The following is a 21,656-nucleotide window of genomic DNA, read 5'->3' on the forward strand; positions in this document are numbered from 1 at the left end:
TTGGCAGCCACATATGTATTATGTAACTTATCTAATTTGATTAGTGGATTGAAGGGAAAGTAGGACATAAGCAAGTGCAAAGTCCAAACTAAGTGATGATTATATAGACTTTTCACCACATGACAGCAAATATGGGAATAAATTATAAAGATATGCAGTACCTCTTGGAATATGACAGGCACTTTAAAGTATTAGATAAGGAACAACAACGTGCATCCAAAAAATGATTGTTGTACATAGTCAAAGATTAATGATGCCATGGCATAATATATTTACATACACATAATTTAAGCTTTATTGCTGTAGGCTTCGAACCGATGTTTCGGGACTTACCGCATGACAAAACGATATTATAGACAAAAAGAGTTGCCATAAAGAATGTTTTGATACTCACTGGCAGCCTCTATATAATTATAATCAATGGGGCGATTTAGAAGTCTCAATCTAGTTTGGTGGCATCTATATAATACTCTAGGTGAACAACAAAATGGAAACTAGACCAATGGGGGCGACTTAGAAGTCTTCATCTAGTTTGAAAACGTAGTTTTTACCTCCGTTCTGAAGGCTCGACATTACAGATGCTTTCTGATAATCACCGACCCTCCTTTCAAAGAAGTTAGCTTTTCCTCTGCAAAGTCGAATACACATTTAAACACGGAATAGAGTCTAGAGATGTCATAAATGATATATAGAACTTATCACCTTAGCTTATGTACAAGCCGGATATATGCTAGCTTAGAAAATACCAAATGTGCAGAGTCAACGGTATGATCATCAACAACTTAGGTACTACCATTACTCACACAGCTAAGCTTGACAAAAAACCATTCATGATAATCCAGACTCAAAAAGTCAAATGACTTTACAACCCCTTGCAACACAAATTTCCTCCCTATAATTATTATGGTTTAGAAGGGAAGACTTCAATTAACACTCACATTTCACCTACATGTCTAATCTCCGAAATAGTTCGTTTGAGACCAATGTTAGATGGGTCCCGCCAAAAGCAAGAATCATTCAAAGCAGAAAGTTTAGAAACTGGACAAAATACGGTAGAAAGAACGCCACAGACAAAAGGGTAGATGTGTCTTAAGTTGATGTTGAAGAGTCCATATTCTGGAGGTCAGCTTAAAGAAAATGTAACAATCAGCATAACTTAAAACCACTGTAAAGATGCAGCAATATGGCCATTAATACTTACTGTAAAGATATAAATTCCATCCAATCAAAGGGATTTTCCACGTTGTACTTTCTTTGACAGCCCAATGCAACCTGTAAATTAATGGGAAATGAGTCACTGGTTTGTTTCTTTTCATCCAAAAAACTATTTACAACTAGTAAAAACACCTTTTAAGCTTCAAAAATCAATTAGAAATGGAGATGCAAAATTGTATAATTTGCATTTTATTCCACCTTTGCCTATCAAATCTAATTTTAAAACAAATATACAGTTTCTTCTGTTGATGATAATGGTAACATTTCATGATCGTTTTAAATCGTTTTTGGGATTGCAGTGTATTAAAATCAAGCAACGATGATCAAATTTAAAAGTCGGATGATCTATTAGAAATGTATTGAAAGGTTTCTTCTTATTTTGGATTCAGTATATATCAGTTTAGGATTAAGAAACAAATTATAAGTTTTATGGAATATATATTAAAGTGTATTTTGGTGTATCCGTATGCCATACATATATGGATTTCTTAGATATATTTTCATTCAAGGTAATTCAAGATATTAAGCTAAGTTTATCAAAATGAAAATCCTAAAAAATAAACTAAAAGAGGTGTACCAGAAGACGATCAGCGACAAACTTTATGTACTGGCTCATGAGTGTTGAGTTCATGCCAATAAGTGCACATGGAAGAGCCTCACACACAAACTCAGTCTCGATTTTCACTGCTTCATTCACAATATGATGGACTTTTTTCCAATTAAGTTTCTTCCGGAGCAACCTGTAAGCGGGTGCAAAAATTCCACATCTAAGAAATTTCCTTATCTTTTTAAATAAAACCCACATATCCAGGCAGTGAAAAATAAAATGCACAAACAAAAGTTCAATTGTTTTCAAATATATTTTAATGAAAATTTAAAAATAGAAAGCTACCCATAAAGAAGGCAAGCGAAGTCACAGTGAAGCCCCTCATCTCTAGATATAAGCTCATTTGAGAATGTCAAACCAGGCATCAATCCCCTCTTTTTAAGCCAGAAAATGGCACAAAAGCTGGAATCCTCAATGAATAATCATTAAAAAGGAAGAAAATTACAAAAATAAATCAAACTTCATAGTAGAAAAGTACAAGAAATACAAACTCTGCAAAACATAGAGAACCCACCGGATAAAGAAGATTACCTTCCAGAAAAGAAGATTCCTTCAATACATGCAAAAGCCACAAGTCTCTCAGCAAATGAAGTGGAACTGCATACAGACACAACAATGAGTCCATTTAAATAAAGAAAGGTGTTGCTTTGATTAGTTTAAAGTGTAAATAAACTTGACAACCACAATGATGCTGGCCAAACAAAGTCCATCCATTCAATGCTACAGAAAGAAGCCAAGGCTACAGAGCTCAATATGTGATAAATAAAAAATGGCTGTCCCTTTTTCCCATATGTATGGGGTAAGGGAGAGGTAAGATAGTAGGCTACCCCCAACACCAGGTTGAGAGCAGCTTCCGTAGGAGGATAAATAAATTGTTATAAAATGTGATATAAAGTAAAGAACTGCAAACATAAATGCATCAATCTTCCAACTCAAGTTCTATCATATTCAGGCTGGAAGTTCTGCATTAAGTAATCAAACAGGTGAAATGTTCAATCCAAGTTAGAAAAACCTTCGTAAAAAATGCTCAAACAAACTTTTAGTCCTATGCGTTGGGAATTCTTTAATCAAATTGCTTATTTGGCTTCAAATAATAAGTCGCCAAAGAGCAGGACTAGAAAACAATACCTCTGAATCCAATCCATAGCCCATTTAGCCTTCTTACTGACACAAGGGATGGTTTCAATAGCATTGAACAATCTATGTTTTTCCTCAGAATCCTTGATAAATGTCTCCAAAAGCAGGCTATACATTTCTAGCCATTGGCATCAGAAAATATTCACAATCAGATAATGTTAATTCAGGATGGGGAATCAGCAGAAGACCACAACTTAGTAAATGCTTGCTAGCCACCATCTTGTGTAGATTGTTAAGACCAAAATAAGTCTGACAATCTAGCCCAACAGCCGACTCCTGAAGGTTAAACTCAGCCCTAAAATTACCTAAATATAGACAAGTTTGACAACCTCAATAGAGATTAACTAGAGCTAGGACTGAACATGAGGCAGGACTCCTCTTTACTTTTCAAGTGCCAAAAATAATTTGAAAGGGCAGGGCTTTCTCCAGAAATTTGAAGTGCAGCTGTAAGCTAGATTATGCCAAAATCATCAGGCCTGAACAGGCTAAATTGGCCAAGAATTTTCTTTTAGTAACACTGAAATGGTGGCACACATTAGACGTGAAGATCAACAAATATAGTAAATGATCAATTTTCTACCAGAATGAATATTCTCCATGGCAATTTGGAATCCATAGAATGCCCGGGCCTGAGAGAATAAGGGAAACCTGATGTTAGATAAAAAAAATTGAAAGAACCAGGCTTAGTACTGGTTTCTAATATGAAAGCATCCCCTTCCTTTATTTAAAACAAAACTGGTCATGAACGATCTTTGAGACTAGGACTAACTAAGCAGGCAAAATCTTTACAGGCTAAACAGAACATTGGCCTGATATTACCCCCACCAGACCTAATCCTGTCGCAATATGATTCTCCAATTATAGTGCTTCATATAAATATACAGTTATCCTAAATAGCAAAACCAAGCGCAATAAATAGAATTAAAATACTATCCAGTCAATACTCATAGTTATTCATAAAATAGCCAGAAAACAACTTAACTAATACCTACCTCTGGAATTTGAACATCATTCAGGAATCTTGCAGCCAAGTTCTCTAAAACTATCCCATCAGATGCAGCAAAAAATGCCAGCACATGGCTTATGAAGTGTTTTTCTGAATCAGACAAGGTTTCCCAGTGCTGAACATCTTGTGAGAGATCAACCTCCTCAGCTGTAATAACATTAACAAATTATGACGATGAGGTCAAACCAAGGGCAGGAAATTACGGGTAAAAATCTTAAAGAAAAGGAAGGTAAAAGGCTCGTGTAAAATTTTCAAAAATAGTTTGTATCATTCAGAAAAGGGCTATAATTGTTCAAAAGTCCGAACACATGTTGATTTTGGTCACCAAAATTGCAAACGTTAAAGATTGCCATTTACCAATAATCCCTCGTGCATGACTAGTTGACTACACTAAGACATAAGGGGGGAAAACAGTTCAAGAACATGATAAGAAGTTGCCTATATCAATATTTACAGGAGATAGTTTTGCCAGCCAACAGAAATTTTAAAAACAGAAAATTCAAAACATTCATCACCAGTGCACCTTATGAACAAAGGTATAACAACGATGATATCGATATGAAAATCCCCAATGCAACAGTCAATTTCCAAATTCAATTATGCATGCAGCCCACTTTTCTTTTAACCTCTGCCTCAAACCATTAACTTGACTTCACATTCCATCCATAAAAACCCAAGTTTATAAAATTCTAAAACGAACTCAATTTCGAACTGACAAGACCAACATCAAAAACCCCAATTGAGAAAACAATAACACAAAAATGATCAAGAAAAGAAGGGTAAAAAAAAGAGTAAGTAGTACCAGTCCAAAAACTAGCCTCAGCCTTCTTATACATCTCCCAAAGCGGTTGATATCTAATGGGAAACATGCAAAACCTCTGGTTTTGTTGTTTCAGTATGGGCTCCTCCTCTTCCTTCTCTTCTCTCGCCATTACTCTGTCTTCCTCACCCTGTTCATCTCTCAACGAACCCATTTTCCTTTTTCCTTTGCCTTTTTTTTTCGTTGTTTTGCGCAGAAATTGAATGGAGGAAGTGGGGAAAGATACAAGAGAGATGAAAAACCCTACAAAAACCCTTTCTTCGAAGTGAAAAGGACAGGTTTTTGATGATTGGTGTGATATTGGGAAGGGGAAAAGGAGATCTTCTTCGCTTTTTGTTCTTTTCCTTTCGTTTTGGGTACCTTTGGTTGCATAGTTTGTATTTATTCGTTCGTGTACAAAACGGCGCCGTTTGTTTTCATCGGAAGGTCGAACATCTGCCACGTCATGAAATTATAATCACAAATATTTAGTGTAACATAATTATCCATTAATAACAAAGTGTAGTGAAAATATATTTTTGCAAATTTAGTGTTTTGTAAGTTTGATGTATATTTATGGTTTATAATGTGTACCATCAATGTATAATTAATGTAAAAGGAAATATTATTTTTGCATGGTTTAAATTTTTAATTTAACAATGACGACGTTAGTTTTAATGTTAGTTACTGATCACCAATTGTTATTGGTTCTTTTATTATACTGTCATTTGTTTTTCTTTTTTCTTAAGTTTTATTCAATGTTGAATAAGAATATCTATTATAATGACATGTTTTCCTTATTGTTGTGGCACATGTTTTCTCTACTGTTGTGGCACAATCCTTATAGTTTAGTACTTTTTTTCACATACAGTTCTATCGTTTTGTTTGTCGTACAAGCGATATTTTTTTCTTGATTAGTTTGTCGATGATTAAGTATAGTTAAATGTCTTCTTTGGTAAAAGGATGTTTGGTGATATAATCTAAATTGTGTAGTGAAACAGTCTGCCAAATAGTTTAATTCACTCACCACTCCTTTATCACTTCATAAAGTTTTTCGTTTGACATAGACAATAAGGTTTTATGAAGGTTATTGGATTCTTTTGATGTTAGTCGGTATTTTCAAAAGAAGATTTCGTTTTTCTTTATATCTTTGGGTTTAATTTTTTTATCTTTAATGAGTCATTTGGTGATTATTATCCCAATTTTTCTCTCTATGGTTGGGTACATTGTAATTTCGATTGCTTCCTTTATTTTTTTTAATTAAATTCAGTTGTCAATATCTTTTAAAAAAAATAGATTTGAGTAATTGTATTTATAGAATATACATACGTTATCAATAATTAATAAAGATTTTGAGTAGATATTATTTTATAATCCTTTCATATTATTAAACACATGTAATTTATTTAATAATATGTAGACTTAATGTATTTGAAGTTTTTGAACTATGAAATTAAATTAATTAAATTATTTTATTAATTTTAACCACTAAATTTTATCATTTTCCCCAATATTGTTATTGTGTGACATATTACAGATATGTTGCCTGAGATCTGACAAGGTTTTAGAGATTGAATATCTTTTTACGTTCTATTTTCTAAAAAATACCAGATAATCATATTAGATACATATTAATTAATATTTAATTTCAAATGATCAGAAATATTAATAAAAAAATGAGCCTTAAATGATTTTATCCAAGCCCAAGAATCCCAGTCAGCCAGTCAGCTCTTAACCTGAAATCCCCGACGGCCAACGCCCCAGCCTGGAATCCCAACGCCTTAAACCTTGCTTGCAAATTGAATAATGACACTATTTACAATTCAATCACCAGATTTCAAAATCATTGAAATGAGTTTTATATTTTTATATTCTTTTATATTAATTATTGATTTCTTTTTCTTTGTCAAATTTTAAATTATTTATTTTTCAAATTTTAAAATGATACATTAAGAATTTATCTTAAAATATATAGTAGATGTGCATAATATATTGTATAAAATCACAAAATATTGAATTTGAATCTATTTATTTTATCAAATTTAAATTTATATTCAGAAATAGATATTCAAATATCTGATTAGAAAATTCGGATATCAAAAAATTAGGACATCCGATTTTTACGAATTTAATATGGATCATAATTTAGTGCTCCAAATTTTTAGGTATCCAAAATTTTAAGATTGAATAGTATCCTATACCTAAAAATGCACAAAATTAAAGAAGGTACATTAATATCAACGTTCCCCTCAAGACTTTACATTTAAAATGCCTAAAAACTGATAATAAGTACTTCTATTTTAAGATTGACACCAAAATAATGTTTGAATTGAGAAAATAATTCTTATCAATGTATGGTATCAATATCTTGCGAAAAGTTTCAATACCTAAAGTGCAATTTGATTTCCTTAAGCTACAAGAGAATCCTAACACCCTTTTAAACAGCAAGCAACCTCCAAGTATAATAATAGTGAATAAAATGAAAACAAAGTCTGACATGAGTAACTAATTTTATTTTATTTTATTAATTTGGAGTAAGTACAAGGCAATAATATGTTCAAAGATAACTAACTCACAATCTCTCAACATTGTACGCTCACACCCCTAGTATCTATGGTGCTCGAACTTAGGTCCTCAAGGAATATCAACAATTCCTTTACCACAGATGCCACTTGGATCGTGTCTAACATGAGTAAATAAAATGCTTAATTGCAAACCTTTCTCAGTGACTAAAATAAAATATTATGAAAGTTTGGTGACCAATTGTTAATTTAACCTTATCTTTTGATCAACAATTCAACATCAATTGTATTTATTACTCCATAACGCCGTGAACTTTAGAATCACAAATAATAACTTAACAGAATGACATGCCGCATGCATCCCCTCGTACCCTACTTCGTTTAAAAGTTGGTGTGGTTAGGGATGTAAGATCATGTAATCGTTCATGTTTTAGTCGGATCTCGTTAGGTCAGGTTAAATTGGAGACAAATTGTGTTTATCAATTTAATGGTTCGAATCGGATCAGACCGGGTCCGGATTAAATCAGTTAGAGATATTTTTCAGGTTGATTTGAAATCAGATACAATTTGGGTTAAGGTTTGGGTCGAGTTAATTTTAGTTCAGATCGATATCAGTTCAAGTTAAAATGGTTAAGGTCTAAAAAGTTAAATACCTGATTAATTCAGGTTCGGATGTACTTCAGGTCAGATCTCGTTCAGATCGGCCACATCATTGACATACAAGATTCAAGTCGGATCTTATCAGGTACAGATTGACTTTTGATCGGGTCATTTTTGGGTTAATTTTTTTTGCCTTTCATGAACATCAAATTGTAACTTGTATTTGTATATAATTTGGAGTAAATTAAAAATATATATAAATAATTATGAGTTAATTTTGATAAAAATATAATTTTAAGGACTTGTTTGAACAAACATGAATTACAAACTGAAATTTAAACAAATTAAACAACACACGTAAATGAGGGATCAAATCGAAATAATTATAAAATGTGAAGTTGAAAATAATATAAAAATGGACTAAATTGCATCCATTTAAAAAGTTGGTGAACACATATAATTTTAAGGACTAGATTGAAATGAAGTTTATTATGTGATTTATAGGCTTTGAAACAAATTACAAAAATATAAATAAGTATGGACCAATTTCAGATGCAAATATAATTTTAGTGACTGAATTGAACAAATATAAAATTAAAAATTAAATTTTAAAAAATTAAACAACATGAAAAGATCAAATCGAAATAATTATAAAATGTGAAACTAAAATTAATATAAAAACAGATTAAATTGCATTTATTTATATGCATAAGTATAATGAATATATTATATATACATGCAACATAACATTCATCATACATATTATATATATATTAATACTATAATTGTGTCAATTTGATCGTTGCCTATTGTTTAGTTTATTTTTTTGGGATAATTTGGTTTTTATTACCCAAAAGAAGGAACAGTAACGTGCTACAAGCCATACAAATTACCAAAAACCAATAAACATCGACCCCCTGCTAGCAGCCTAGGTGACAACCATTCCAAAACAGATCAACCAAAATAAACAAAGTAAGAAAGCAGAGCAACAAAATGCAAGGAAGCAAACAAGCTTCCCGTGGCGTAGCCACCCTTAGGGCTGCATATACATCTGCAGGTGAACAACCAGGTAGCCCACAACATTTTCAACAGTCGCCATCAAACTAGCCAATGCTCCATTCCAGACAAAGCCGAAGATTAACACTGTCAGACTTGTTAATGCTCCAACCATGTAACCTAGCACTAACAGGCCTTCTAATACTTTCAAAAATATCATCAATTGCCCGAGAACACCCTCTAAAACGCCTGAAGTTACGTTCTTCCCAAACAAAGTATAAAAGGCTAATCCAAGCTAGCTTCAAAATACAGACTAGCAAGGATTTACCCCTGAAAATTGGTTGCTGGCCAAGTCAATGTATCACTCCAACACAGAACCTTGTGGGGGATTCTACAAGCCAACAGAACCTTACTCCAAATTCCTCCAACAAAAGCACAGTCATTGAAAAGGTGATATCTTCCTTCTAACCCAGAATTACAGAGATCACAACATCCATCCAACTCCATTCCCATATTGATGAGCTTGTCCTTAGTTGGGAGCCTATTCAAAACAGCCATCCAAGCAACAATTGACATTCTTGGAACATGTAAGGGGAACTAGATCAAATGCTCCCATCTTACCTTCTCCCTCTTGTCTCTCAACTTCTCCCACACCCACTTACTTTTAACCATGCTCCAGTTCACTACACTGCCAAATAAGTCAGCAACTTCATTACTGAGCTTAAGAAGTTTTCTCAAGATCCAGCTAAGTTGAGGCTTGGGACTAACCTCCCAAAAACAGTCCCCTTCAGAGCATATTCTTTGATCTAGGCCACCCAAAGTGATTCTGTATTTGCTAAGATGTTCCTGATCAGTAAGAAACAACACACCTTGTTCCAACAACCTAGACTCTTTAAACCCAAACCACCCTCTGATTTTAACCAGCACATTTGATGCCAGCTAACTCTGGCCCCCCTAGCAGGAGTGTCATCACCCTTCCAAAAGAATCTCATACAAAGCTGCTCAACCTGCCTAATAACCTTATTAGGCAAAACCAACTGCCTACACCAGTAATTAGAAATACTAAAATTACAGTTTGTAATTTTATTTTTATTCAATTTAGTTTTTAAAATTATATTATAATATCTAAAATTCTATAAACTTTTGTTACCCAACTTTTAAAATGAATGCAATCCAGCCTATTTTTATATTAATTTCAGCTTCACATTTTATAATTATTTCGATTTGATGACTGTGTGTTGTTTAATTTATTTAAATTTAAATTTGTAATTTCATATTTGTTCAATTTAGTCCTTAAAATTATATTTGTATCTAAAATTGGACCATACTTATTTATATTTTTTTATTTTACTTCAAACCCTATAAATAACATAATAAACGTCATTTCAATTTAGTCCTTAAAATTATATTTGTTCACCAACTTTTTAAATAGATGCAATTTAATCCATTTTTTATATTAATTTCAACTTCACATTTTACAATTATTTCAATTTGATCCCTCATCCATGCATGTTGTTTAATTTATTTAAATTTCAGCTTGTAATTTCATGCTCGTTCAAATTAGTCCTTAAAATTATATTTTTGTCAAAATTGACTCATAATTATTTATATATTTTTTAATTTACTCCAAAATCATATACAATTATAAATTACAATTTGATGTTCATGAAATGCAAAAAATAATTATCCAAAAAATGACCCGACCTGAAGTTAATCCATACCCGGTAAGATCCGGCGTGAATTTTATCTATCAATGATGTGACTCAATATGAATGAGTTGTGATTTGAAGTCCATCCGAACATGAATTAACTTAGTATTTAACTAATTCAGACATGAACCATTTTAATGTGAATTGACCTCGATCCGAATTAAAATTAACCTGACTCAAACCCAAATTAAATATGATTTTAAATCAACTTAAAAATGATCCGAACTAATTTAACCTATATTAAGTTAACCTGAAACGACATGTATAACCTCAGAGGATCCGACCGGAACCACGTCCCAAATCAACATCAATGATATTTATTACTCCATAACGCTGTGAATTTTAGAGCCACAAATGATTTGTAATTGGCATGCCGCATGCATCCCCACTGACCCTACTTCGTTTAAAAGTCTGTGCCGTTAGGTTCACATTTTTATTTTTATTTATTGATCTATTATTCTAGATTAAAGATTTATTAGAAGATTAATTCTTTTAATCCAATTTATTCTATTTATAATAAAATAATCAGACTTAATACACAATTTGACCCTTAAAGTAAGTACCTCTTTTTATTTTGGTATCTAAATCATTTTTTATCCCATTCTAATATCTAAAATATATATTTGTTATAATTTTTAATCCAAAAATTAACAAACATTTAAACAGAATATCAATTAATCAAAGGTTTCCATTTGAATTTTATTTAACTGATATTACGTTTTTATTAAAAATAAAAAAAATAAATTTAACTCAGTTGTGGTGAAATAAGGAATTGAACTAAAATAAATTCATATTTAAAGTATTTATCAAATTTGTTTGAGTTTTGAATTAAAAATGTAAAGTCATTGTTTTTGTGATGGTATTTTATTTTTATTTTTAATTATTTATATATATTTTATTGATTGATTAATCTAAATTAAATATTATAAGAATATTGTAAAAATGATATTTCTAATTAATTTTATTTCATTCATAAAATTAAAATTTGAACTCTTAATATTAATTTTATTATATATCTTAATTTATTTTGTGGCATGGTTAAAATAGAATGAAATAACTAATAAAATTAGGCTTAATATAAAAAGTTTTCAGACTATATATTTTCCTATCTAAATATTTTTCGGTCAATATAAGTGTTTACATTTTCGACGTTACTATTTTAAGTATTTGATCTATCATGACAGTTAAAAAGATAAAGTCAACTACTCACAATGTGACATATGGTGTGTTTATGATTCTTTTGAAATTTCATTAAAAACTAAAAAATATTATTATTTTTCTTGAAACCCCTAAAATTTATCTAAAAGTTCAAAAAAATTCTAAAATCATTATTTCTAAAGCATCAACCCCACTTGTTAGTTACCCCTTATGCTATCGTCCTCATTGGCAGTCTACTCACCCATCATCGTCTATCCACCTATCGTCGACCGTCACCTGTAATCTTAAACCTCAAATCTCTAAATTCAAACCTTAAATCTCTAAATCCTAATACACACATCCATCACAATTAATGAGTGATCGGAGGATGATGGGTGATCACATAAGATGATGGTAGTCGACCACGGAATTGAACAAATATTTTGGAGTTTTATGAAATTTAAGAGTATTTTTTTTTAAAAATGAGTTTTTTTTTAAAATATGTGTTTTTTTTAAATTGAAGAGATAATTTGAATTTTTCTTAAATCAAGTCATAAAATTATTTTTATGTCAGAAAATATTTAAAAATATAAAATATCTAAAAAGAATTTTATTTTTTAACATTTTAAAAATATTTTTATATAATTTCTACCCACCCCAACTTTCATCTTGTTATCTTTATCCACTACCTACCCAAAATCCAGGTCCCCATTGGCAAAAGCCCAGATTTTTCATTTTCCCCTGGAAATCTCCCGTATCTACTTTGAACTTCTTGGTGTTGTTCTATTTATACCGTGCTTTCAATCAAAGCAAGTGAAAAGCTTTTGCTTTACTTAAAAGGAGAAGAGAAAAAGAACCATGTCAGGCCCTCAGTGCTGTTCAAACCCACCAACACTGGACGCTGCAAGCGGAGCTGGTCACGTCGAGAACCTTGCTGGCTTCAACACTTATGTCTCTGGATCCCTCCAATCCAAGCGTGCTATTCTTCTTGTCTCTGATATTTACGGTACTTTATACACAAGCCCTTAACTTTTTTCTTTTTGTTTGCCTCTCTTCAGTATTCTGCTTCAGTCTTTAAGGTGGATTTTGTGATTGGGTTTTGTGTGAAATTTATTAGGAAATGGGTCTGTTTAGGAATCGAAGAGCTTCGAGTTCTTTTGTTTTCACCCGTGTTATGCAATTCTTTTGCATAAATTTTTTAACATATTATATCTGGGTTTTATGTATTTTAAGAAACATTCGATTTGAAACTAGATCAGAAGGATGTTGGGGCAATCAGAATTTTGTATTGATTATGGATGTTTTTGAACATATTATATCTGGGGTTTGTATTGATTATGGATATATATAAGCATACTACATCTACGATATAATCAGAACCGTCTCGGACATCCTCGGAGTCATGAGCGAAAACTCATAAAAGATGAACTATAGAAGGAAAGCATATTCCATTAGTTTGAACATTTATTTTAATATTTTATTAATAAACCATAGAAACATAACTAAGCTCAGCGAGACACATTATTTTCATTGTTTTGTTAAGAAAACATTTTAAATACAACTAAAACAATAAGGGGCAGCTACTAACTTACAATATTGTCAAACACATTATTTTCATTATTTTGTGAAGGTGGAAGATGGGGCTGTGAGCTGGAGCTCATGCTTATCCCCCCATGAGCCGGCTATGGATAGAATTTTCTTTACTATTTATTTGCTTTCATTGAGCATTTGTTTATGCAATTGTTTATCTCTGTTCCATGAAGTATATATAGTTGTTTTATCCAGGATGATGATAGTCATTGCCATTGTTTTTTTTATCATCAGCTAATTTCGCTGTTCTTCTCATGGCTCTGCAGGATATGAGGCTCCAAACTTGAGGTAAGACTAGTTGTGCTATTGTGACAATGATTTTTGCCTTTATTATCTCTCCTATTACTACTGGCAAGTCGAGTTTTTACTCTGAATAATGAAGATGTTATTTTTCAAGCCTCGTACTGTCATATACAGTTATACACACACATATTGAGATTAGAAATTTTTATTTCAAATTAAAAGCTAGTAATGGGGCTTGCGCCGCCTAGCATAATAAGCGAAGCGCGAAAGGAATGAACCACTTAAAACACACCTCATATATAAAACAAGTATCAAATAAGCCTAAATCTCAAAAGCAACTATTGTTGAATATGTCTTCCTGAATATAACTAAAACTCCCCAAATCAGATTTTACATGTTTTGTAGAACAAACTATACCACTTTTTTAGAGTTTATTAACTTATTATATTCTCCGGCTTATTTCAGATATAAATACACACATACAAAAACATGCACATATATATAGCGTCTTACTTCACTTGAGCAAATGCTTTTTTCCCTTTTTGCTTCTTACAACTTGGGCAATATAAGGATTCTAGCGCCTAGAGTGTGCCTTGCACCATGGACAACACTATTGTACATAATCCAGAATGACTGCAAATGCTATACCCTTGCTTTATCTTATAATTTGCGGTTTGTTCTATCTAGCTTCTTGAGTTGAAGTGTACCAACACCTTGAACCTAATTTCAGCTGCTTTTGATTGTATAGAAAGCTTGCAGACAAGGTTGCATCTGCTGGGTTCTATGTGGTGGTTCCCGACTTCTTTTATGGAGAACCCTACGACAGTGACAAGCCTGATAGACCAATAGCTGCTTGGCTAAAGGATCATGAACCGGTTAGTGGCCCTTTTTTTTCTAACTACAGAAGTATCTAATGCTGAATGATGCATCACATTTGAAATTTTATGCCCTTATGCATTCAATTGCTTGTTTAGGTTAAAGGTTTCGAGGATGCAAAGCTAATAATTGATGCTTTGAAAAGTAAAGGGGTTTCATCAATTGGATCTGCTGGGTTCTGTTGGGGTGGTGAGTTTTCATTTTTTCACTATACTTCAAGTGGTTTCATAACAGTATATTTACCGTGTTTACACAAGCATGCTCTGCAGTCTGCACCACTTATTGCTCCAATATATTATCTTTTCATTTAATTCTTTGATCACTTACTAGATGGCTAATACCAAGTCTTTTGATTACCTCAGCTAAAGCTGTGGTTGAACTGTCAAAGGTTGCCCTTATCCAAGCAGCTGTGATGTTACATCCTTCCTTTGTGACAGTGGATGATATCAAGGGTAAGATATATATAAATATATTAATATTTCAGTTATGATATGATCGTTTAATTGCAAATTGGTTTGGATCTATCGACTTCAAGGTGAGGTCTCCTGAGCTTTGGGGCAAAACTGCCGGTTGAACTCTCGGAGAATGTTTTTTACATTAGGATTCAGTTTATTTTCAGGAGGGCATTGTTACCTGAGCACCTTCTAAAAGTGTCCTTTCAAAATCATGCAACAGTTTAGAGATGAGAAAACTAGGCGTCTTCCATGCTGTAAAATAGTTCTTTTTCCATAATCGGTAGCATGAAACTGTTTTTGATGATGCTTTTGCAAAAAATGAAATTTTGGGTTTGGTTGAAGTTCTTAGATGATTCTTTAATGGAGATTTTTCACCAATTCTCATACTTTTTTTGTGTTATCCTTCGTAGGTGTGAAGGTGCCTATTGCGATATTGGGAGCTGAGATTGACCAAAGGTCTCCCCCGGAACTTATAAAACAGTTCGAGGAAATCTTAAAAGCCAACAAGGTAAGAAGGCCTAATGACTGGTTTCATATTATTGTCCGTCTGTTATCCTTACTGAACGAGCCTACTCATTGAGTGGCCTCAATGGTAACAGGAATGTTGTTCTCCCTATAAAACTAGGGTTCGAGCAGCTACGTTTGTAGAGTGTGTATTAATAGATTATGAAAATTATGAACAAATATTATTTTGTAATCACCTTAAACTATTAAAAAAATATCGAGCCTAAGAATTTAGTTAGAAAAGACAAGATTAGGTGTTGAAAGCCCCACCCCACATTGTGTATCTTTTGTATTCAATTGCGATTCATATACCATATTATATGCTTCACCTGACAATTTATTTATTTTAGATAGGATTTGAGTTTTTTTAACTATATATATACACCAGAGTTTTTGTTTGTCTCCCTTTAGATCCGCAGCTAAACTGTTCTTCCCGAAATGTTGAATTCTCTTTCTTACAAAACAATATCTTTTTCTTGCAGGTCGATAACTTTGTGAAGATATTTCCTAAATGTTCTCATGGATGGACGGTCAGGTACGATGTCAATGATCCAATAGTTGTGTCCTGCGCTAACGAAGCTCATAAAGATATGCTGGAGTGGTTCACCAAATACGTCAAGTGAGGAAAATATCTGATGATGATGATGGAGTTTACGCTCATCGTCTAGGATTATGTTTACAAAATGGTTATGTTTCGGTCGAATAAGAGTGAATTTTAATGCATTGTGCCTGATCACGTATGATGAACGCTGTAGTATTTTCGAAAAGTTTGAACAGATTTGTTGTGTATGCTGTACCATTTAGCCAATGCATTGAAATTTCTGTTATGTGGTTCGACGTTAAGGTCTCTGTTATAAATTCCAAGGATAGCGGAGAAGATTGTTTGGTTGAAAACTCGGACCGTGCATTAAATGATCCCACACTCGATGAGCGAAACAATAGAGAAAATCGAATACTGAATTGACCTAACATAGTGTAATGCCACAAGCCCACAAGTATTACTCTGCTTAAGAAACTCTCAGCTGTCGGCTTCAGACATTTAAAGCCCTCTCTTCCCAACTGTTAGCTAATTACCATCCAACTACTTGCATATTAATGTCATGAATCTCGGTACTTTACCGTACTTGGACCCTTTCTTTTCCACCAAAATCAGAACAACGATGGAAGGATACGAACAAGTGTCCGTGACGAAACAGAGGCGAAAAGCCTACAAAAGCCGGTGTCTAACTGTTGCCAGCGTGCTTCTCGGATGCCTTTTGCTGTCATCCATCATCGTTCTCATCCTCGCCTTTACCGTCTTCAAAGCCAAGCAGCCTAGAACCAAGCTCATTTCAGCAGCACTCGATGGAGTCTCTCCTCGCATCTCGTTCCCTGTTGTTAATATTCAACTGAACATCACGCTGAATCTCCAATTCCTTGTTGAAAATCCGAACCATGCCAGCTTCAAGCATGGTCCGGGAAAGAGTTTCCTTTTGTATCGAGGTGATCAGTTTGGGGAGGCTGACATCCCGCCGGGTGACATACCGGCTAGGAGCTCCGCTACGTTTTCCAGCAGGCTTGTACTCCAGGTTGATGAGATGGCGTCTAATATAACAGCTTTGATCGACGATGTATTGAACGGCGAACTGGTCGTGGATACTCGAACACGGATTCCGGGCAGAGTTACGTTCCTGAAGGTTTTCAAGAAGCATGCGGTTGTTACATCCGAATGCCAGTTCACCATTGCCGTTTTAGCCCTCAAGCTCCAAAGCCAGAAGTGCAAGAGTGAGTCAAACCTGTAAGTTGGTGCAAGTCAACCCATTTCACCATACCATCTTTTTGTTTTAGTTTTCAACTTTTCATCCTTTTGTACAATAAGTAATACTAGTTAAATACGATTATATATATATATATATATATATATATATATATATATATATCCGATATCTTCTATATTTATTAATTATTATTTTCAAAATTTATAATCTATTTTCCAACAATATTACTTTAAAGAATTAATCTTTATAAAGGTTATAGAAAAAATAAATTTTTATCGATTAAAGAGGAGGATCGTTTATCAATAAGTATTGAATGTAATGATAAAATATATTATATTATTAAAAGCCTAAAAAAATATTTAGATTTCCATCTTAGAGATAATTTTGTAAAAAGAGATAATCACGAAACTTAAATAGGAATGGTTGACATCATTTTTCATTCTCTCACAAATCACAATAATTAATTTAACTTTATTTACGTAACTATGATAATTAAATCATGTTAAGATGAGTTTTTAGTCACTAAGTTTTTAAAAATTATAAAATAAATATTAAACTTTTGATTTTGTTCTAAAACGAACACCATGTTATTAATTGTTGTCGAGGAGATGACATATTAAATTAATAGATAATATTTCATTCGGTTCATAAGTTGTACCAAAATTTTATTTTAGTATTTTTTATATTTTAAACAATAATTGTATTTTAAATAATTTTTAAAAAATATAAAATTATAATTTTTTAAAAAATTATAAAAATGTTTTTGAAATTATAAATTCGAGAAAAATGTCGATAGTTGAATCGAAGATTGAGTTCGCTAGAGAAATAAATAAAACTAACAAATTGCAAAGGTGTTTGAATACTAAAAAGATTCTATTTTGTTAATTATTTTAATAATAAATTTCCCGGCACTGTAGATATATTGAGAAGGTTGAAGGGTAATGTCATGATTAAATTAAAAGATGAATTAAAATTAAACAATCATTTTTCTTTTATTTTATCGTTTTATTATATCAAATAGCAATTTTGATTCTGTTCAAAAAAAATTCAATTAAATATATAGTATAATTAAATATTGTGTTAATCTTAATTGATATATCTATAATTTATCCCAAACAAGACTTGTTTATCTTATAAAACAAAGTAAATAAAATTATACATGATAATTGTTAAATTAAGACATGGCTAAAGTTAAAGGTGTATTAAATAATAATTTCTTCAATAATAATAATAATAATAATAATAATAATAGTTCGATTACAGGTGCAATATTATAAACAAAATGCAACTCCATCTTTTATATTAAGTTTTTTTAATAACAAATTTACTTCCAATCGAAATTTTAATTAACAGTGGTTTGATTTGACTTGAAATTGATTTGATTTTTTCTAAATCAACTACTATATATATTGTGTTTATCGTATCATAAATAATCAAATTCCATAGAAGTTGATTCTTATAATTTTTACGGTTGTTTTTTTTTTCAATCAATGATGATGAAATTTGGTTCATTCAAGTTTTTTTATATTTTATTATTCTTTGTTCACATCTTACAATCCAATGCTGATTTTACCACCGAAAAGTATCATCAGATAAACATAACGCAAGGCACCGGTCCTGAAAGCATTGCATTTGATTGTAAGGGCGAAGGTCCTTATGTTGGTATTTCGGATGGAAGAGTCCTAAAATGGAAAGGATCGAAATTTGGGTGGACGGAATTTGCTATCAGTTCACCATTTAGGAAAAGGAGTTTGTGTGATGGATCGACAAATTCCAATCTTGAACCCTTATGTGGGAGACCATTAGGTTTAAAGTTCAACACCGAAACATGTCGTTTATATATAGCTGATGCCTACTTTGGTTTATCGGTCGTTGGACCATACGGTGGCGTAGCTAAAAGATTGGCTATCTCAGCCGAAGGAATTCCGTTTAGATTCACAAACGGGATTGATATCGATATAAATACTGGGATGATCTATTTCACTGATAGCAGTATTATCTTTCAAAGAAGGTACGTTATCTTTATTATTAATTTTATTATACTGATATATACATATAATTATATAGTTATTTGTGTGTTTGTGATTTTGTAGGGATGTTGATTCTTTGTTAAGGTCAACTGATAGAACTGGAAGACTCCTAAAATATGATCCATATACAAGAAAGGTGTATGTATTATATGATGGCTTAGTTTTTCCGAATGGAGTGGCTCTGAGTATGAACAGATCTTTTGTTTTAGTGGCCGAATCAACAAGAATGCGGATTCTGAAGTTTAACCTCGGAGGTGAAGAAAAAATAGAAAGCAATGCTCCTGAAGTATTCGCTGAACTACCTAGGGTTCCAGATAATATAAAGAGAAACGAAAATGGTGAATTCTGGGTAGCCCTTAATACAGGAAGATCAGGAACAGCTCCAAATGATATTCCAGATCCGATTGCAATAAAATTTAACCAAGAAGCTAAAGTTTTGAAGCGTTTGGACGGGAATGGTGCAATTGCTTTCAACTCAATCAGTGAAGTTAAAGAGTTTAAAAGCAAATTGTACATCGGATCTGTTACAAAACCTTATGTTAGCATTCTGGATGTTTAATCGAATATTTTTTTTTATCTTTTATAGTATTAGAATTTAGGTACTTTGAAATTTAAGATTTTTATATTTTTTTTAAAAATTATATCAATGTATTAATTTTAGAATTTCAGTTTTTTAATTATCTTAGTATTTAAGTAAATATTGTTTTATTATTTTTTTAATAATTTTTGTCTCAGTTTAAGCAACGTGTTTAGTTCGATATCTTGAGGATACAACAATATTAAATATTTCATAAAAGTATTTTATTATATATTTTGTGAACCTACTTGTCTTGATAGAATTAATTTCTTATTAGACTGTTAAACGGACAAAACTAGAAAATAAATTACAGATTTTTCTCTTGAACAACTTGTTGGCTGCAAAATACGAATAAAGCAGCTATCGTTGTCTCACATAATTGGAATCTGAAGTATAGAAAAATACCTGATCTGGTCATGAGTTCCACCAGAGGTAGCCATTTGAGATGGCTTGTGCAGCTTCTCCCTTAATATCAAATTCACCATCTTGAAGCAGAGGAGAAATCGTATTAGCTTCAACAAAGATTGATGCAACCCAAACACATGCAAATAAGACAATTTCCAATAATATTTTCCGTGTTAATTGAAAGATGCTCATCGGGAGCACCAATTTGCTTATGGACCGAATCAATGCCACGGTGATACCTCCATGCTTATCAACTTGATTTGCCTTTTCCACTTCAAGTACCCCATTGACGTCGATAGGGGAGCCTCGGACACTCGTGCTTGATGATTATCAAAATGATAGAATATCTACCGGATTGCGTGACATATTCATCGCACTCTGGAATTTCTTCAACTTGGCGCCAAGGTAGGCTCAATCTAAAGAAGAGTCCTTGCACTATGGCTTCATCAATCCTGCCTATACACTGCAACTATCTGGAAGTATGTCCTAGCGAAAGAACTCAGGCTAATATGATTGAAGTACTTGCAGCAAAAGAAAATACACCCCTCTCCAAATATGATTGAAACACTAGCAGCAAACACATGCACATAGACTTAATGTGCCACGCAGACCTTCAGACATTGTCGACTTATCAAGCATCACAAAGATCTGTTTCCCATTTAAAATTGGTAGAACATTTCAAACAACGGTGAAAGAACTATCCTTTACAATTTTTTTTTTCACATTTACAACAAGCAAAATATGTTTCTCATGATGGATTCGAGTTTACATAGAGTAACTGATAATCTGTCCCGAAATAATAAGTAATCTAAATAGGACTTACATTTCAAGGATCGCTTTAAGTTTTTAGCACATATAGGATGGAGGTTAAATTGACAATCTTCACAACTATATGCAAATGTAGATGATATTAAGGACAAAGAGCAAGCATAACATCGATCAATATCATACCGAATCTCGCCTAGAGCCACTGTATGCTTTAGATGAAATAGAACTTGAATATTTTTTTAGTAGCCTAAGGCAAGACTCATGAAGAATATAGCAATATTGGTAGGGGCTGGACCAGAGTTTGAATCTTTAACAAGGTTGTCGGTGACATTAGTCCCTTCGTTATGCTCCAAGTCCTTCACAACCAATGCTTCACTTTCCATGGGGGGTGAGACCTGTCCGGATGAAATTTGATCCTATACATCAAACAAATATGAATCATTAAAAAGTAATAAAAATGTTAAAAAATCATCATTTTATTTCTTTCTAGATAATTCATAATAATTATCTTGATATTTATTATCAATATAATATTAATAATCATGTCTAGAAATATTCATAAAAATCTAGATATTTATAATATTTAGACATAATAACTAAAATTTGTCATTAACATTTTATAAAAGTCATTTTGACTCGTTCGTTTTTTGAAGCACTTTATCTCTTAATATTTTATTTTAGGACAAAATACTCCGATTGGATTGGAACTGTTAGTTAACTAAT

The 21,656-nt window shown here is 32.3% G+C and overlaps 5 protein-coding genes across 6 annotated transcripts in view; 3 read left to right on the top strand and 2 right to left on the bottom strand.

Moving 5' to 3' along the window:
* LOC120128438 (mediator of RNA polymerase II transcription subunit 33A-like) overlaps positions 1–4,610 on the bottom strand; it is a 21,036-nt gene extending 16,426 nt beyond the window's left edge. The window contains exon 1 of the mRNA XM_039146114.1: positions 4,592–4,610. The gene's annotated coding sequence lies outside the window, so the exon portion shown is untranslated. The remainder of the gene's footprint in view (positions 1–4,591) is intronic.
* LOC120128441 (endo-1,3;1,4-beta-D-glucanase-like) overlaps positions 1–16,290 on the top strand; it is a 26,536-nt gene extending 10,246 nt beyond the window's left edge. The window contains exons 2-9 of the mRNA XM_039146117.1: positions 12,539–12,734; positions 13,585–13,606; positions 14,310–14,436; positions 14,536–14,626; positions 14,800–14,889; positions 15,303–15,400; positions 15,879–16,063; positions 16,098–16,290. Coding sequence (XP_039002048.1) covers positions 12,587–12,734; positions 13,585–13,606; positions 14,310–14,436; positions 14,536–14,626; positions 14,800–14,889; positions 15,303–15,400; positions 15,879–16,019 — 717 coding nt within the window. The 5' untranslated portion in view covers positions 12,539–12,586 and the 3' untranslated portion in view covers positions 16,020–16,063; positions 16,098–16,290. The remainder of the gene's footprint in view (positions 1–12,538; positions 12,735–13,584; positions 13,607–14,309; positions 14,437–14,535; positions 14,627–14,799; positions 14,890–15,302; positions 15,401–15,878; positions 16,064–16,097) is intronic.
* LOC120128440 (ribonucleoside-diphosphate reductase small chain A-like) lies at positions 276–5,117 on the bottom strand. Of its 2 annotated transcripts, XM_039146115.1 has the most exons (10): positions 4,768–5,117; positions 3,952–4,112; positions 3,540–3,588; positions 2,951–3,077; positions 2,354–2,419; positions 2,108–2,224; positions 1,793–1,955; positions 1,202–1,272; positions 458–628; positions 276–401 (listed from the first exon to the last, which is right to left on the bottom strand). In XM_039146115.1, exons 1-9 carry the CDS (start codon positions 4,937–4,939, stop codon positions 514–516), a joined length of 1,041 nt encoding a protein of 346 aa, XP_039002046.1. In that variant the 5' UTR covers positions 4,940–5,117; the 3' UTR covers positions 276–401; positions 458–513. The 2 variants fall into 2 exon arrangements, with proteins under 2 accessions (XP_039002046.1, XP_039002047.1); XM_039146116.1 differs by lacking the exons at positions 276–401; positions 458–628 and adding an exon at positions 929–1,099 and having other exon boundaries at positions 1,140–1,272.
* Positions 16,291–16,400: 110 nt separating the features above from the next.
* LOC120128443 lies at positions 16,401–17,276 on the top strand. Its single transcript, XM_039146118.1, has 2 exons — positions 16,401–17,110; positions 17,162–17,276. The coding sequence occupies exons 1-2, from the start codon at positions 16,497–16,499 to the stop codon at positions 17,175–17,177; spliced, it is 630 nt and encodes a 209-aa protein (XP_039002049.1). The 5' UTR covers positions 16,401–16,496; the 3' UTR covers positions 17,178–17,276.
* Positions 17,277–18,334: 1,058 nt separating this feature from the next.
* Positions 18,335–19,742, top strand: LOC120128396 (protein STRICTOSIDINE SYNTHASE-LIKE 10-like). The gene is made up of 3 exons (XM_039146075.1): positions 18,335–18,352; positions 18,737–19,164; positions 19,247–19,742. The coding sequence occupies exons 1-3, from the start codon at positions 18,335–18,337 to the stop codon at positions 19,740–19,742; spliced, it is 942 nt and encodes a 313-aa protein (XP_039002006.1).
* The last annotated feature ends 1,914 nt before the right edge of the window (positions 19,743–21,656 follow it).

The sequence above is a fragment of the Hibiscus syriacus genome, unplaced genomic scaffold, assembly GCF_006381635.1.
Source record: "Hibiscus syriacus cultivar Baekdansim isolate YM2019G1 unplaced genomic scaffold, ASM638163v2 tig00110480_pilon, whole genome shotgun sequence".
Taxonomy (NCBI): domain Eukaryota; kingdom Viridiplantae; phylum Streptophyta; class Magnoliopsida; order Malvales; family Malvaceae; genus Hibiscus; species Hibiscus syriacus.